Below are 19461 nucleotides of genomic sequence, written 5' to 3' on the forward strand. Positions count from 1 at the left end.
GGTGGTGTCATCTGCATATCTGAGGTTGTTGATATTTCTCCTGGCAATCTTGATTCCAGTTTGTGCTTCCTCCAGCCTGGCATTTCTCATGATGTACTCTGCATGTAAGTTAAATAAGCCAGGTGACAATATGCAGCCTTGACATACTCCTTTCCCAATTTGGAACCAGTCTGTTGTTCCATGTCTGGTTCTAACTGTTGGCTCTTGACCTGCATACAGATTTCTCAGAAGACAGGTAAGGTGGTCTGGTATTCCATCTCTGGAATTTTCCACCATTTGTTGTGATCCACACAGTCAAAGGCTTTGGCGTAGTCAATAAAACAGAAGTAGCTGTTATACTGGAACTCTCTTCCTTTTTCTATGATCCAAGAGATGTGGGCAATTTGATCTCTGGTCCCTCTGCCTTTTCTAAATCCAGCTTGAACACCTGGAAGTTCTTGGTTCTCGTATTGTTGAAGCTGTGCTTGGAAAATTTTAAGGTTTATTTAGTAAATAAACTAAAGCTTTATTTACAAAATAAACAGAAAGCTAGGATTGGCTTAAGGGCCATATTTTACTCACTACTGGTCTCATGAGCCTCTTCAAGATCCATCATGTTTGGAAATAATAAAAGTCACATATATTCCTTCTGAAACCATACGGTAGGTTTTGTCTGTCTGCAAAAGTTCAACCTATTGGGCTGAAAACTCCTCTTTGAGAAGGTTAGTGTTAAATAGGAAAGTAGTTAAAAAATTAATAAGTAAGGTGTTTAATAGTATGATAATATATTCAAGTACTCTCACCTTAAAATGTAAATCTCAAAATTTTCAAAACTTGTAAAAGTAAAAACTTCAGATTTATATTTCATTTTGAAGAATAAACCCAAACTGGGTGCCTCAGATTGGAACTTGAACTATGTGCTGGGATTTGAACCCTGCCAAAACCCACCATACCTGGTTTCAGGACCTAAGGAAGCTCAGGTTCTTGATGTATCACTGCAGAAAGAATTTAGTGAGTGACAAAGTGATAGGTAAGAAGTGGATTTACTCAGATTCAGAGATAAGCACATACCACAGACAGTGTGGGCCATCACAGACGGCAAGTTCCTATATGAAATGTGGCCTGTTTAGTTTTTATAGGCTGGCAACTTCATATGCTACTGAGTGAGAAGATTTGTTGGTGGTCTCTGAGCAGAAACAACCATTGCAATCATTTGGGTCTTTTGCATATTTTTCTGGGTGTGTTCAGCCTTCTTGGCCATATTCCTGTTTTTAAAAACTAATAAGCGAATTGGAGCAAATGATTCACTGGAGTCTGAGGCCCAGCAGTTGCTTTCTGAATTTTGTGCCTGATGTCTGGGGCAGACTGGGCTATGAAATACATAGCCAAGGGGACCTGTCCCTCAGGGGAGGAGGGATCCATATTTGTACACTTCCTAAAAGTCTCCAACACTTTGGCCACCTGATGTGAAGAACTGACTCATTGGAAAAGACCCTGATGCTTAGAAGGATTGAAGGCAGGAGGAGAAGGGGATGAGATGGTTGGATAGCATCACCAACTCAATGGATTTGAGTTTGAGGAAGCTTCAGGAGCTGGTGATGAACAGGGAAGCCTGGTGTGCTAATTGGACACAACTGAGCGACTGAACTGACCTGAACTGAACTAAAAGTCTTCTAAAAGTGTAGAGTTCTGACAAAACATGGTCCACTGAAGAAGGGAATGGTAAACCACTTCGGTACTTTTGCCTTGAGAACCCCACAAACAGTATGATAAGGAAAAAAAAAAAAAATAGGACACTGAACTCCCCAGGTTGGTAGGTGCCCAATGTGCTACTGGAGAACAGCAGAAAAATAACTCCAGAAAGAGTGAAGACAGGGAGCCAAAGAAAAAACAAGACCCAGCAGTAGATGTGACTGGTGATGGAAGTAAGTCCCATGAGGTAAAGAGCAATACTGCATAGGAACCTGGAATGTTAGGTCCATGAATCAAGGTAAATTGGAAGTGAGCAAACAGGAGATGGCAAGAGTGATTATCGACATTTTAGGAATCAGTGAGCTATAATGGAATCAGTGAACTAAATGGGAATGGGTGAATTTAACTCAGATGACCATTATATCTACTACTGTGGGCAAGAATCCCTTAGAAGAAATGGAGTAGCCCTCATAGTCAACAAAAAAATCCAAAATGCAGTACTTGGTTGCAATCTCAAAAACGACGGGATGATCTCTGTTCATTTTCAAAGCAAACCATTCAATATCGCAGTAACCCAAGTCTATGCCCTGAACAATAATGCTGAAGAAGCTGAAGTTCTATGAAGACCTACAAGACCTTCTAGAACTAACACCCCAAAAAGATGTCCTTTTCGTTATAGGGGACTGGAATGCAAAAGTAGGAAGTCAAGAGCTATCTGGAATAACAGGCAAATTTGGCCTTGGAATACGGAATGAAGCTGGGCAAAAGCTAATAGAGTTTTGCCAAGAGAACTCACTGGTCATAGCGAATACACTCTTACAACAACACAAGAGAAGCCTCTACACATAGACATCACCCAATTGTCAATACTAAAATCAGATTGACTATATTATTTGCAGTCGAAGATGGAGAAGCTCCTTAAAGTCAGCAAAAACAAGACTGGGAGCTGACTGTGGCTCAGATCATGAAATCCTTATTGCCAAATTCAGACTTAAATTGAAGAAAGTAGGTTAAACGACTACTAGACCATTAAGGTATGATCTAAATCCAATTCCTTATGATTATTCACTGGAAGTGACAAATAGATTCAAGGGATTAGATCTGATAGAGTGCCTGAAGAACTATGGACAGAGGTTCATGATACGGTGCAGGGGCACTGATCAAGACCATCCCCAGAAAGAGAAATGCAAAAAGGCACAATTGTTGCCTGAGGACACCTTACAAATAGCTGAGAAAAGAAGAGAAGCGAAAAGCAAAGGAGAAAAGGAAAGATATACCCATTTGAATGCAGAGTTCCAAAGAATAGCACGGAGAGATAAGAAAGCCTTCCTCAGATATCAATGCAAAGAAATAGAAGAAAACAATAGAATGGGGAAAACTAGAGATCTCGTCAGGAAAATTAGAGATACCAAGAACGTTTCATGCAAAGATGGGCACAATAAAGGAAAGAAACAGTGTGGACCTAACAGAAGCAGAAGATATTAAGAAGAGGTGGCAAGAATACACAGAACTGTACAAAAAAGATCTTCGTGACTCAGATAACCACAATGGTGTGATCACTCACCTAGAGCCAGACATCCTGGAATGTGAAGTCAAGTGGGCCTGAGGAAGCATCACTATGATCAAAGTGAGTGGAGGTGATGGAATTCCAGTTGAGCTATTTCAAATCCTAAAAGATGATGCTATGAAAGTGCTGCACTCAATACGCCAGCAAATTCAAAAACTCATCAGTGGCCGCAGGACTGGAAAAGGTCAGTTTTCATTCCAATCCCAAAGAAGGCAATGCCAAAGAATGTTCAAACTACCGCACAATTACACTCATTTCACACACTAGCAGAGTAATGCTTAAAATTCTCCAAGTCAGGCTTCAACAGTACATGAACCGTGAACTTCCAGATATTCAAGCTGGATTTAGAAAAGGCAGAGGAATCAGAAATCAAATTGCAAACCTCTTTTGGATCAACAAAAAAGCAAGAGATTTCCAGAAAAACATCTACTTCTGCTTTATTCACTATGTCAAAGCCTTTGACTGTGTTAATCACAACAATCTGTGGAATACTCTGAAAGAGATGGGAATACCAGACCACCTGACCTGCCTCTTGAGAAACCTGTATGCTGGTCAGGAAGCAACAGTTAGAACTGGACATGGAACAACAGACTGGTTCCGAATAGGAAAAGGAGTACGTCAAGGCTGTATATTGTCACCCTGCTTATTTAACTTATATGCAGAGTACTTCATGAGAAGTGCTGGGCTGGAGGAAGCACAAGCTGGAATCAAGATTGCCAGGAGAAATATCAATAACCTCAGATATGCAGATGACACCACCCTTATGGCAGAAAGTGAAGAAGAACTAAAGAGCCTCTTGATGAAAGTGAAAGAGGAGAGTGAAAAAGTTGGCTTAAAGCTGAATTTTCAGAAAACTAGGATCATGGCATCTGATCCCATCACTTCATGGCAAATAGATGAGGAAACAGTGGAAACAATGAGAGACTTTATATTTTTGGGCTCCAAAATCACTGCAGATGGTAATTGCAGCCATGAAATTAAAAGACTCTTACTCCTTGGAAGGAAAGTTATGACCAACCTAGACAGCATATTAAAAAGCAGAGACATTACTTTGTCCACAAAGGTCCGTCTCGTCAAGGCTATGGTTTTTCCAGTAGTCATGTATGGATGTGAGAGTTGGACTATAAAGACAGCTGTGCGCAGGAGAATTGCTGCTTTTGAACTGTGGTGTTGGAGAAAATTCTTGAGAGTCCCTTGGACTGCAAGAAGTTCCAATCAGTCCATCCTGGAGGAGGTCAGTCCTGGGTGTTCATTGGAAAGACTGATGTTGAAGTTGAAACTGCAATACTTTGGCCACCTGATTCGAAGAGCTGACTCATTGGAAAAGACCCTGATGCTCGAAAAGATTGAGGGTGGGAGGAGAAGGGGACGACAGAGGATAAGATGGTTGGATGGTATCACCGACTCGATGGACATGAGTTTGCGTAAACTCTGGGAGTTGGTGATGGACAGGGAGGCCTGGCATCCTGTGGTTCATGGTGTTGCAAATATTCAGACACGACTGAGTGACTGAACTGAATTGAACTGCTCCTTGGAAGAAAAGCTATGAGAAACCTAGATAGCATATTAAAAAACAGAGACATTACTTTGCCAGCAAAGATCCATCTAGTCAAAGCTATGGTTTTCCAGTAGTCATGTGTGGATGTGAGAGTTGGACTGTAAAGAAAGCTGAGCACTGAAGAATTGATGATTTTGAACTGTGGTGTTGCAGAAGACTCTTGAAGAGCCCCTTGGACTGTAAGGAGATTCAACCAGTCCATCCTAAAGGAATTCAGTCCTAAATATTCATTGGAAGGACTGATTCTGAAGCTGAAATTGCAATACTTTGGCCACCTGATGCGAAGAGCTGACTCATTTGAAAAGACCCTAATGCTGGGAAAGATTGAAGGTGGGAGGAGAAGGGAACCACAGAACATGAGATGGTTGGATGGCATCCCTGACATCCAGGACATGAGTTTGTGTAAGCTCCAGGAGTTGGTGATGGACAGGGAAGCCTGCCATGCTGCAGTCCATGGAATTGTAAAGAGTCAAAGAGTCGGACATGACTGAGTGACTGAACTGAACTGAAAAGTCTCCACTAATCTCCTTTCGAAGCCTGCAGGATTTTCTGCACAAATGTGGCATGGTTAGTTTTATAGGCTTGGTAATGAAGTTTCCAACTATTTTTTGGAAGGGGTGGAATTTTTCAGGAAATCAGCCACCACCCACTCCTTAGTCTTTTGACAGTGACTTGCAACTGTCATGGTGCCTCTGGGTGTGACATTTCACTTGCTGATTGATGATCAAGGTCTAATCAAAGTTGACTTTGTCTGCCATCTCGAAGCCATTTGATTCTAATCTGTTTATGTTGTGTCCTTGATCTATGTCTGATAGATAAGTTGGTAAAGAATCTGCTTGCAGTGCAGGAAACCCCAGTTTGATTCCTGGGTCAGGAGGATCTGCTGGCGAAGGGATAGGCTGCCCACTCCAATATACTTGGGCTTCCCTTGTGGCCCAGCTGGTAAAGAATCAGCCTACATGGTGGGAGACCTGAGTTGAATCCCTGGTTTAGGAAGATCCCCTTGAGAAGGAAAAGGCCACCCACTGTAGTATTCTGGGCTGGAGAAGTCCATGGACTCTATTGTCCGTGGGGTCACAAAGAGTCAGACACAACTGAATGAGTTTTACTGGGCTATGTCATTCTTTCAAAAGCTGTGCCGTGCCCTTTTCCCTCCTGTTACAAAACTAAGCTTCATAATAACCTCAAAAATACTTGAGTCTTGAGGGCAGGATACATGCTTTGTTCAAATAATTCATAGAACCAAGGAAAATGCCTGGCACAGAGAAGTTGTGTTTAGATGTGTTTAAGTAAAAGATGTACTGTTTCTTAACAGTTGGAGAATTTGGTCCTAGAGGTTAAACTGTCTAATAGCTCACATGAACAGAGTCAGAGGAAGAGGTAGAATCCAGATTATCTAACTCTTGCATTTTTAATTTCAGTTATACTCTACAGTCAGGGATATGAAAAAGAACACAAGGCTAAACATAGACTGCAATTATTAATCATAATTACACCAAGGTTATTAAAGTGTTTTATGAACTGGACTTACTGTCTTTGCTCAAAACTCACCTTTCACAGGAAATGCCTCTCTCCTTCCCCCATTCCAAGAATGCCATGTGAACACAACTGACCATGTCTTAGGCCTAAGCTGTTGAGTCCGTAGATGGGAATCTCACCCAAACTAGGCCATCAGAGGACTTCCCTGGCTATTTTAGAACTGTCTGTAAGAAAGAGAATGTAAAATATAAATTTAAGAGTTGATAACAGACCTGTTTACTGAAGAACAAAGATATCCAGCTGGCAATTAAAGAAAAGAATGAAGCAACATAACAGAGACTCTTGGATAACAGTTGGCGAGAGTCCTGAGCAGGTTCAAGTCTTGATTTAGCTGGTCCAGGTGCCTGACTACTCTCTCATCACTGAGTTCTGAGAGAATCCTGTGGTCTTTGACATGGGGAGTTTTTCCCATTTTGATTTGTGTTTCTATTTTTAGCCAATTACAAAGTAATAACTAATACAGAGGGTCATGTAGTGGGCACATAGTGTTTATCTATATTTCTGTGATTTGACTCTAGAAAAAAAAATCTACATTTAATAAAGTTAAGAAGGGAATTAAGATAGTGACCCAGAAAAAAAAAATCATAAAAGTTACTCTTCTGAAATCTTAAGTACAAGGCAAAAGTTTCCCAATGGGGGGAAAAAAAATCTGTCTGGCTAATTATATTAGTGTGATGCTAAGGCATTATTTACATCCACATTCATGGAAAATTCTGATCTACTATCTTATAGAGAAACATGCTGTGATTGAGGCTCTTCAAAATGATAAAATGAACTTTTCTCCAAAACAGAGTAGTTGCATGTATGATACTGACACTTGAATGAATCTATTGACCTGCTTCTTTTCATTCTATTAGTTCAGAGATGATCAGGGATCATCAAAGTGTGATCAGCTACCAGCAATTGATTTATAACTCAAAATATTTAAGTCAGAGATAAGCATAGGCATGTCTAGACATATTTGGCACTAAGGAATTAAATCTCCCTTAAAATCCTACACGCACAAGGAATTTGGAAGAAATCTACAAGCCATTCTTTTGAAATAAATGAGGTCAAAGGATTGAATACAAGTATCAATAGTTGCTTCTTATATAACATGCTTTCTCTTTAAAATGTATAATGTGATCTTTAGGTTAGTGGTTCTTGAAGTATGGAACCTAATAGTATCAGCATCACTTGGGAACTTGAATTTTTTTATTTTTTTAATGTGGACCACTTTTTAAAGACTTCATTGCATTGTTACAATGTTACTTCTGTATTATGGTTTTGTTTTGTTTGTTTTGTTTCTTTGGACCACAAGGCATGTGGGACTTTAGCTGCCCAACCACAAATCGAACCCACACCCCCTGCACGGGAAAAGGAAGTCTTAACCACTGGACCACCAGGGAAATCCCTGGGAACTTGTGAAAAGCACAGATTCTTGAGTTCTGCTCAAAACCTACTGCATCAGAAACTCTGGGTGTGAGACCAACAGTCTTTGAGCCCACCTCTTCATATTTATATACTGAAATCCTAATGTGATGGTAATTGGAGGTAGACTTTTAAGGAGCTAATTAGGTTTAAGTGAGATCAGAAGAGTAGGGTCCCTGTCATGGGATTCAGTTCAGTTGCTCAGTTGTGTCCGACACTTTGCAATTCCATGGACTGCAGCACGCCAGGCTTCCCTGTCTATCACCAACTCCCAGAGTTTGCTCAAACTCATGTCCATTGAGTCGGTGATGCCATCCAACCATCTCATCCTCTGTTGTTCCCTTCTCCTCCCAACTTCACTCTTTCCCAGCATCAAGGTCTTTTCAAATGAGTCAGTTCTTCACACCAGATGGCCAAAGTATTGGATCTTCAGCTTCAGAATCAGTCCTTCCAATGAATATTCAGGACTGAGCTCCTTTAGGATTGACTGGTTAGATCTCCTTGCAGTCCAAGGGATTCTCAAGAGTCTTCTCCAAATCATAGTTGAAAAGCATCAATTATTTGGCACTCAGCTTTCTTTATGGTCCAACTCTCACATTCATACATGACTGCTGGAAAAACCATAACTTTGACTAGATGGACCTTTGTTGGCAAAGTAATGTCCCTGCTTTTTAGTATGCTGTCTAGGTTGGTCATAGCTTTTCTTCCAAGAAGCAAGCTGCTTTTAATTTCATGGCCACAGTCACCATCCACAGTGATTTTGGAGTCCCCCAAAATAAAGTCTCTCATTGTTTCCATTGCTTTCCCATCTTTTTGCCGTGAAGTGATGGGATCAGATGCCATGATCCTAGTTTTCTGAATGTTGAGTTTTAAACCAGCTTTTTAATTCTCCTGTTTCACCTTCGTCAAGAGGCTCTTTAGTTCCTCTTTGCTTTCTGCCATATGGGTGGTATCATCTGCCTATTTGAGGTTATTGATATTTCAACTTGATTTCAGCTTGTGCTTCATCCAGCCCAGCATTTCGCATCATGTTCTCTGCATAGAAGCTAAATAAGCAGGGTGACAATACAGCCTTGACATACTCCTTTCCCAGTTTGGAACCAGTCCCTTGTTCCATGTCTGGTTCTAACTGTTGCTTCTTGACCTGCATACAGGTTTCTCGGGAGGCAGGTTAGGTGGTCTGGCATTCCCGTCTCTTGAAGAATTTTCCACAGTTTGTTGTGATCCACACAGTCAAAGGCTTTGGCGTAGCGAAGCAGAAGTAGATGTTTTTCTGGAACTCTCTTGGTTTTTCGATGATCTAACAAATGTTTGCAATTTGATGTCTGGTTCCTCTGCCTTTTCTAAATCCAGGTTGAACATCTGGAAATTCTCAGTTCATGTACAGTTGAAGCCTGGCTTGGAGAATTTTAAGCATTACTTTGCTAGAGTGTGAGATGAGTGCAGTTGTGTGATAGTTTGAACCTTCTTTGGCATTGCCCTTCACTGTGACTGAAATGAAAACTGACCTTTTCCAGTCCTGTGGCCACTGCTGAGTTTTCCAAATTTGCTAGCATACTGAGTACAGCACTTTCACAACATCATCTTTTAGGGTTTGAAATAGCTCAACTGGAATTCCATCACCTCCACTAGCTTTGTTCATAGTGTTGCTTCCTAAGACTCACTTGACTATACACCAGGATGTCTGGCTCTAGGCGAGTGATCACACCATTGTCGTCATCTGGGTCATTGACATCTTTTTAGTGTAGTTTTTTCTGTATTCTTGCCACCTTTTCTTAATATCTTCTGCTGCTGTTAGGTCCATACCATTTCTGTCCTTTATTGTGTCCATCTTTGCATGAAATGTTCCCTTGGTATCTCTAATTTTCCTGAAGAGATCTCTAGTCTTTCCCATTCTACTGTTTTCCTCTATTAGTGGCCTTGCAAGAAGAGACCAGAGAGCTGTTCTCTACCACTTTTTTTGCATGAACATACACTGAGGAAAGGCCACCTGCGCACAGCAGACACAAGGCAGCCGGCTACAAGAAGCTGGCTAAACCCATCCTGCATCTGCCAGCACCTTGTTTTTTGGACTTTCCAGCTTCCAGAACTGTGAGAAATTAATATTGTTTAATCCATTCAGTCCATGGTATATTTGTTGTAGCAGTCTGAGCTAAGACAAACTAAAGTTTGAGAACCACTGATCCAGGACAAGCCAGGCCTTAATGGCATTTTCGGAGCTGTAAGGGGGGAAAGAACCCACAATGAGAAAACTTCTGTACACTTACTTGGGCAGTAAGGCAAGCTCATAGAATCATGTGTTTGAATGTGACATCTATTTTTTCATAGAATCATGGTAAACATGTTGTGCTTAGGTATTTCTGACTTGTGTAAAATTTAAACACTTGGGAGTGACACTAATTACTATTACACGACTCTAGTATTTTATAACTTTACACAATCTGCTCCTGGATCATTTCCTATTTTCTTAGACATTTACAGTGAACAATTGGGTTACCCAGTAATTGGACGTTTGATTACTGCAGTAGCAAGCTATTTTCCTTTTTAAAAATGTTTTTAATGCTTATAGCTCATGTTTATTAAGTGAAAAAGGGCTTATGCACCTGGGCATTATTGCATGAATTCATTATTTAGCACTGAATAACATTTTGGAAGAATCAAGAAAATAATTGTAATTATAATACTGCATTTAATTTGTTTGCTTTTCCTGTTTCTGAGTGGTTCAGTCAGGCTTGTAGGAAATGATTTATTTTCCTTTACACATTGTTAGATTACTGTTCAAACAAAATTTACTGAAATTAGAAAAAAAAAGTTACTTTTTCTTTAGGTAACTGAGTTCTGAAAACCCATAATCTAAAACTCCATTTTCACATTACAGAGATACTTTCGTTGTAACAGTCACATTGTACTTTTTTATAATATGATGTTCTTCAAACTTGTATTTGAAAAGATATATTTAAGTAGCATTGTGTTTAATTCATTGGCTTTTTTAATTATTAGAGAATATTGTTATTTTTATTTAGCACTAAATACATTTTAAAAGTTATTTTCTGCCTTTTCTGTTTTCTCATTTTTAGCCAAATATTCTTAAACAAATACTTACTAGAATAGTACAGGTTATTTAAAGATATTTTCTAACTTTAAGTGAAACTTTTTGTAATACTAATTATCCACTTTATTTACCTGTTCTTAGGTTTGAAATGTATATGTTGCTTTTAAAGAAGGCAAAGAGACACTTTTATTGCTGCACATGATCAAGATTTTATAAAAGTTTACAGCACGTATGGCAATTCTGATTACTTAGGCATTGCAGAGCAAAATTACTTTTACTATTATAGACATGGTATATTTCTTCCCAAAGTTTATTTCTTTAGCAGTTTCTCAAAATAAACAAAAATTGTCTAATTCCTATCTCATTAATCCTTTTACAAAACAAGAAAAACACTTTGGGATAAAATCCAGGGACCTTGTAACAAGGAAGAGCCTTGCTGTTTCTAGACCGGTGTTGTTATTTTGTTTATCTTGGTGAAGAATGGGATATTTGGTCTATTTTTATGTTTATGATACTATAAAACATCATAAAATCTCTATAACATTAAGAGACTGGTAGCTGTTAAATTTTAAAGTTACTGGAAGAGATTCACAAGAAAGAGGAGATTTCTTCAGATTTGACCACGATGTACAGTGTTTGCAATTAAAGTCTTTCCCAATAGGTGGGGCTAGAGAGTTTAATATTTATTACAATAATTGAACTTACTGGAAAAAGATGGGTTTTTTTAAGAAAAAGCATTATAAAGCAGTATGTGTGTATATATATATATGTAGTCTATATAATTAAGCCCTGCTTATTTCTGTTACAGGACTCTCTAATACAGTCCGATTGGTGGGTGGCAGCGGCCCTCACGAAGGCAGAGTGGAGATTTTCCACGAAGGCCAGTGGGGCACCGTGTGTGACGACCGCTGGGAACTGCGTGGAGGACTGGTCGTGTGTAGGAGTTTGGGATACAAAGGTGTTCAAAGTGTGCATAAGGGAGCTCATTTTGGAAAAGGTAAATTTTTTTTTAATGAAATGTAAGCATTCTCCAATAGGTATAATCAAGTAGAGTCAGGAACATATAGAATAGGAAGTAGAATTTTTTTTACAGGCCTTTCCTAGAAAGTAGGAATGAAAAGAGATTTAAGGGAAAGACACATGCTCTCAGACACCTTTTAAGGTCTACATTTCCTTTGGATTCAATTGATTAGTTGGAGAATGTAACACAGAGGAAATGCGGGAAATGATCGGCAAAGCAGAACAACAGGAAGCAGTGAGTTGTAGACCAGCCCTGACTCCTGGGACACTCACTGACCTCTCTGGGTCTTGTGGGCATCTGGGCAATGCCTTATGCTCCCCCATTCTCTCTTCTTTGGAACTGAGGCTGGGGGCAGGGTACCCGCTTCTGCGTTTACCTCCCAGTCACCCCTTCCTTCTAGTCGCTCAGTCTTGTCCGCCTCTCTGCAAACCCTTGGACTGTAGCCCGCCAGGCTCCTCTGTCCATGGAATTCTCCAGGCTACAATACTGGTGTGGGTTGCCATTTCCTCGTTCAGAAAGGGCAGTGGAAACCCTGAAAGAAAAGGGGGCAACTCTGCGGGCTCTCTATGCCTGCCGGTTATGACTTCTCCTCTAAGGAATGTGATGGGAAATAGGGACTGAAAACCTTACTTTCCCCTCCATGTGAGGTTGAAATGAATAATTCTTTTACTGCATGTAAATTTGTGTATTTTCATCTGGATGGCTCGGTAACATGTTTTACGAATGTATTAAAAGAGTGTGGGAGAAAATTTGCAGGGGACAAAATATTTGAAAGTTTACCCATGATATTTTTACTCATTTTTTCCCCCTACATAGTCATCTTAATATTAGGTTTCATGTATGATTAAACATATATAAGTGCTTCAGTTTTGAAGGACAGATTAAGTAGCCATGTATAGATAAACTAGAATTTTAAAGTCAGTATTTCTTGTTTGTAATTCTTCTGTCCATATGTGATAAGTAACTAGTATCTCTGAAGCTGATAGTGACTAAAAAAAGAGAGAAAGATCTGACTGCCTTGATATTGCATTAGTTATTCTTCTAGAGAGGTAATGGCAATAGAGATTGTATGCAGAATTATGGACATAACATAGCGGCATTACCAGGTATGCGATACAGGGCTGCCTGGCGTGATGCAGGCCATGGTCACAAAGAGTTGGACACACCTGGGCAACTGAACAGTTACCAGATAATCTTATGTATAATAATAAAATAGTGGAGTATGTCAAATTATTATATCAAAAGACTAAACAGGATAGACTTCTTAAATTAATGATCTATATATTCATGAAACATATTGTTAATCCTCTGTCCATGGGAGTCTCCAGGCAAGAATACTGGAGTGGGTTGCCATTTCCTCCTCCAGGAGATCTTCCCAAGCCAGGGATCGAACCCACGTCTCTTATGTCTCCCGCATTGGCAGGCAGATCCTTTACTGCTAGCGTCACCTGGGAAGCCTGTGTTTAGTACTATTATGCTACAACTTACTGAGTAATAATTCTGTCATGCATTGTGCTAAACACATAAATAGTGTTAATAGATCACAATTATATCCTTTATTCCTTTACCTAAATGAATTTATTATATCAGATTTAAGAGATGAATTTTAGCAGGAATCCATGTTCTAAAGTCTTTAGAGACCAGAAGGATAATTAAATTCATAGAGAGGCTAAACACAAGACTGAAAGAAAGTGGTGATAGTGAAAATTTCTATTCTGTTTTGTTCAAGCCCCTGGCCACCAGTTTTTAATTTGTGTGTTAAAGCTCAGAATAGAAGAAACAAAGGAAATAGAAAATACCCATAAGTTGCCACCACCAAATAGATTATTGGAATTTCCGAATTTTTCCATTTACACTACACTTTCAGAACCTCCTCAGCTTGAAAACTGTCAGACCAAAATCATTCATGAACCTGTAAATTTACCTGCAAGTGAAATGTTTTAAATATCAATAAGCTAGATTTTTTTTTCCCTCAGAGAAGGGAAAAAGAAAAAAATCCCCAACTATTCATCACTAGAAACTCAAATGAATCAGCTAATTGTTTAGGAAGACTAATCTTCCAATCTGAGTTTCTATAATGTTCTTTTCAGAGAGATTCCATTTCTATGGTAACTAAGATCTGTAACATGAAAGGCCATTTATATAAAATACATAATTATATAAAAAACATTTCAAATATAAACTGTAGGAGGAAACAGAATAAGACATTATACCCCAGCTCTATTCCTTTTCTGAATATGGAGCCTTGCCATAAATTTCAAAGCTGTTTTCCCATTGAGGTTAAAGCCGACAGTCAACACACAACTGAAGACTATAATTTTAATTTCCATTAACTTGAAGACCTAGTTTCACAAGTAAAATACTCTCCCCGCCTTCCCCTCAGATTTCATTCATTCTTACTTATTTCTTTAGGGATTTCTAATCTAAAGCACTAGGGATTTCTAGTCTAGAACACTGGTAAGAAATGAATAAAATAAATATTCTGAAATACTAACCAAAAAAGGTTATTATTAAAATAGGAAACAATAGAATTTAGTCTCATGTGAAATGATTGCTTTGGCTATATGGAAACAATCATATCAAGTTTTTTCCAGATAACTGGCTACTTCTCTAAAATGAGCATCCATTTTCAGTGAGGCTATGTATTTACAGTAAAATTAAAATTAAAAGATGCTTGCTCCTCGGACGAAAAGCTATAAAAACCTAGACAGCATATTCCAAAGCAGAGACATTACTTTCCCAAAAAAGGTCCATCTAGTCAAAGCTATATTTTTTCCAGTAGTCATATATGGATGTGAGAGTTGGACTATAAAGAAAGCTGAGCACCAAAGAATTGCTGCTTTTGAACTGTGGTGTTGGAGAAGACTCTTGAGAGTCCCTTGGACTGTAAGGAGATCCAACCAGTTCATCCTAAAGGAAATCAGTCCTGAATGTTCATTGGAAGGACTGAATCTGAAGCTGAAACTCCAATACTTTGACCACTTGATGCGAAGAACTAACTCATTAGAAAAGACCCTGATGCAGGAGGAGAAGGGGATGACAGAGGATGAGATGGTTGGATGACATCACTGACTTGATGGACATGAGTTTGAGTAAGCTCTGGGAGTTGGTGGTAGACAGGGAAGCCTAGTGTGCTGCAGTCCATGGGGTTGCAAAGAGTCAGACAGGACTGAGTGACTGAACTGAACTGATATATTTATGATAGCTGGAGATTCTATACATTAGAGTTTTATTATAATAAAACAGCGAGGAATGTTAGATTTTTGTTTTTCCACTCTTATTTTTAAGTGCTTCTGAATTGAACTGGAAAGACCAAAAAGTTTTATAAACTAAGGGGAAACCTTAGCTTTAATACTTAATATCTCAGACTTTGTTTCCTTTCCAACAAAATTAGACTATCAATAACAACCTGGCAGATTTGTTTTGTATCTGTATAGCCAAAGTTATGGTTTTTCTAGTAGTCATGAGTGGATGTGAGAGTTGGATCATAAAGAAGACTGAGTGGCAAAGAATTGATGCTTTCGGACTGTGGTGTTGGAGAAGACTCTTGAGAGTCCCTTGGACTGCAGGAAGATCAAACCAGTCAATCGTAAAGGAAATCAGTTCTGAATATTCATTGGAAGGACTGATGCTGAAGAAGTGTTCTTCACCTGATGTGAAGAACCAGCTCACTGGAAGAGACCCTGATGCTGGAAAAGATTGAAGGCAAGAGGGGAAGGCGATGACATGGGATGAGATGGTTGGGCAGCATCACCTACTCAATGGACATAAGTTTGAGCAAACTCCAGGAGATGGTAAAGGACAGAGGAGCCCAGAGTGCTGCCGTCCATGGGGTTGCAAAGAGTTGGACATGGTGGAGCAACTGAACAGCAAATATTTGTTTTGAATCTGAAAAGAAGTGGCATCTAGAAAGTGTCCAGTATGAAGCTGCACTCACAGCATTGCTCCGGAGTGACAAGATCACAGGGAGCAGGGCCACTAACTGTATAGTTACATATTTACTATCCTCTTTGAAAGGTGAAGGTCACTAAGTCATGACCGACTCTTTGCGACCCCATGGACTGTAGCCTGCCAGGCTCCTCTGTCCATGGAATTCTCCAGGCAAGAATACTGGAGTGGGGAGCTGTTCCCTTCTCCAGGAGATCTTCCCAACCCAGGGATCAAACCCAGGTCTCCTGCATTGCAGGCAGATTCTTTACTGTCTGAGCCAACAGGGAAGCTGAAAGTTGAAAGGTAGAGATGTCAGATTGGTATTACATCGTAGAGTGACATTCATGATGTTCCAAGAGTGGAAAAGTTGAATGTGGTTTCCTGCAATACAGAGGTGTGACTTAAGAATGTTCTGTGTAACATTCTCTTGTAAGGTCCCTGCTCTGCTGCACACACACCCCCAGCACTGTTTCAGCTCTCTGTGTAGATTTCAGTCCCAAACAATGGAAGAATGATGATAAGAATTTTTAAATAGTAAAGCAAGGTGGTCTGGGAGAAAAATAGAACTGAGATGATTTGTTCTGAAGAAACAGAATCTGAAAAATGAACTTCATGATCTGCTTCAGTGTACATTGTATTTTAAGAAACAGGTTTATAACATAAACTGATTCTGGATTAGTCATGACAGACCACCATTTCAGGTGAAGCTGTTTAAACTCTTCATTTTTCCATTTTAAATTTACAGTTTTACTCAGGAGGTAAAGGAGAAAGCCACTTTGACTGCAAAAGAGAAGCAGGCAAGGAAACTTAGAGGTATGAGTGGGGAGGTGTAGAGCAGAGAAGAGGAGGAAGGTGCATTAAAGTTTTAATTATATGTCATTCTCATAGCAAAATAAGAAGAATCAGATTAATGCTATATGGTACATTATTATCAAAATTGAAACAAGAAGACAAAAGTTTAAATTTATCTCCTTTGTATAATTCTTCTGTTAAAGAAAGAATACCATTTTCTGGACACAGTCTCCCACAGTCTCCCCCTCTCCTTTTTTATTTTGTTCCTTCTCATTTTAAAATAGCAAACCTGGCTTGTTAGAGATAATCCTTATTAGCTTTAAGAACAACTAGTGTTGCAAGTAAAAGGATTCATAGGAACAAAGCTTAAAGCTCACTCCTTTAAATGGGTTCTTTCATCTGGATGCGCCTTTTGCATCAAGTGGAATGTTCTTTCTTTTTCCTGAGGAGACAAAAAGGTTACATTAAAGAAGCACTGAGAAGCTTCTGGTGCTTGCTGTTGCATGGAGCAAGGAGGAGAGAGGGAGCCTCTTCTCTCCCAGTGGGCTCCCTGTAGCAAACCTGGATGAGCTTTATCAGGGGACGGCGGTAGTCCGGGAGTTTGTTCCAGGCATGTCTGAGCCTGTAGGCTGATGCAGGAATAAGAACCTGCTCTGGAGCAGCCATCTCATCCTTCTCCTAAATTTAAGGGAGTTGGTGCTGAAGCTCCAAATGTAAAAGCAGAAACAGAAGAAAAGTCTAAACATAAATGCTCTCTTTTGTGCACTACCCCTTTCATGTTCCATATTCAATTTTCTGAGTGGAATGTTAAGAATTATAAAACTAAACTGAAGGAGATCAAAAATAAAACTCTGCATCTCTGAACCATCCCTTACTGATTGGGAGTAAAAACAATCTCAAAGATAAATAAAATACATCAATAGGTCAGAACTGCCAATTCTTACATACTGATCCCTGTGCATTGAAAGTTTTCAAATATAAATGTTTATGTGTGAGATATTATGGAGCCTGATATAGAACCGGGCTTCCCTGGTGGCTCAGATGGTAAAGAATCTGCCTGCAATGCAGACCTGGGTTCGAGCCCTAGGTCAGGAAGAGCCTCTGGAGAAAGGGAATGGCTACCCACTCCAGTATTCTTGCCTGAAGAATTCTATGGACCGAGGAGCCTGGCAGATTCAACTGAGCTACTAACACTATCACTTTCACTTTCATAGAGCCTAATAGAGTTTGTAACATGTCTGTTCTGTTGCTCATCTAACAAAGAAATACTAAGTATGAAATAATATTGTTTATCAAGTGTTTGCTATGCGATCTCATTTAGTGCTCACAGTGCTTTTGAGAAAGATATTATAGCCCCATTCTTCCTAGAAAACTAAGTAAATCTGACAGAACTGTCACAGAACACCCAAATTTATATAGCTGTTATGGTGATTCTGAGGCAGGGTTCAACCTTCATCCCTTACCTTGTCCTTCCACTGGACAGAATGTCCTTTTAAGTTCTTTAACCTTAAAAACTTCATTTCTAAAGAGCTTGCTTCTTCAGAATCTTAGAATTGTAAAGGTAAATGAAATCTTAGAGCTATTTCAGCCCCACCCCTCTCTTCTGCATATATAATAAAACAGGGAAAATAAGTAGCTTCTCCAGAACCAAAAAACTAAAATCTAGAACTATAATCTAAGTTTACCCATTCTCTAGTCTGATTCCCACTTCATTTCTAACATTGGCCTCCCACCCCCAAAAAAAGAAAAAGCATAATGCTTTTCTCAAAGAAGAAGCTGTTGACAAAGCACTTCCCAACCAGAAATCTAAAAAGTGATGTAAATACATGTCACCCAGTCTTGACTGGATGTAATTAAAATTCATTCAGAGGCTTTAACCATTAGCGATTTTTTGCTTCTTCACTTATCTTATTCAGCAGATAATCTCAAAACTTACCATGTCACTGTGTATCTGGCTACTGTTTGAAATATGATTACTTTTTTAAAATAAAAGCAGTGGTTACGAAAGATTAAAGAAATTCAAGTCCCTCAAAGAAATATCAATATTTGTCTTGTTTTAAAGAGGAATTAAGAGGAAATTGTATCACCTGTCAAGCACACTGCTAAGCATCGCAAACCAGGCTCACAAAACCCTAGAAGCCATGGACGACAGGTTTTGTTGTCTGCTTTTGGAAACACAAAATCAGTTTTTCCTTCCTATGCAGCTTTCACATTGTAAAGGAAATTGTAGATATATAGATGTTTAGGTAGATAGAGAAATAGACGATAAACAGGTAGGATTAGAGAATAAAACCATCCCTAAAATACATACATCAATTTTTCATGGTTTCCACTAGTAGAAAGGATTGCTCAGAGGCAAAAAATAACAAGGACAGCAGCAACGACAAAAGTCCTTCAGTAACTGTCGTTACCTACAGAAATAAAAACAGATCTGTTTTTTAATCTTTGAAGTGCATATGAAGATAAAATTTTATGAATTTTATTCTACCTTGACATTAATTTTTAATGCAGAAAGCAGCTTGGAAGGAGATGGGAAATAAGTATTAAACAAATGTATCCTTTGTGTTGATAGTCCTGAATATATTAATATAAAAATAAAATAGCAAATACTTGAAAATAATTTTTATAACTCTATTTGGGCTTCTCTATAGTCAATGAATAGCACCAAGTTTTAAATGTCACCATGTTCTGTTCCTTGCCTCTCTTTTCTCTGTTATTTTGAGAAAATCATACATCCTCCCTGAGTCTCAATTTATTTATCAGTGAAATGGAAATAATTGCCAATATTTTACAAAGTTATTAGAAGTAAATTTGTAAAATTATATATGAAAAGACCCAGTATGTTCACTGTACCTGAGTCTTTTTGGTTTAGCGTAACACAAGAGTTACTAAATTACATAACATATTTATCACACCTATGT

The 19461-nt window shown here is 38.9% G+C and overlaps 1 protein-coding gene across 2 annotated transcripts in view; it reads left to right on the plus strand.

Annotated features, from left to right (window-relative positions):
* The window catches only part of MSR1 (macrophage scavenger receptor 1), a 76255-nt gene that overhangs the window by 51106 nt on the left and 5688 nt on the right, over nt 1-19461 (plus strand). For both annotated transcript variants that reach the window (XM_065946805.1, XM_065946806.1), the window contains exon 9: nt 11606-11794. In XM_065946805.1, the coding sequence (XP_065802877.1) occupies nt 11606-11794 (189 nt within the window). The remainder of the gene's footprint in view (nt 1-11605; nt 11795-19461) is intronic.

Source organism: Muntiacus reevesi, chromosome 10, assembly GCF_963930625.1.
Source record: "Muntiacus reevesi chromosome 10, mMunRee1.1, whole genome shotgun sequence".
NCBI lineage: Eukaryota > Metazoa > Chordata > Mammalia > Artiodactyla > Cervidae > Muntiacus > Muntiacus reevesi.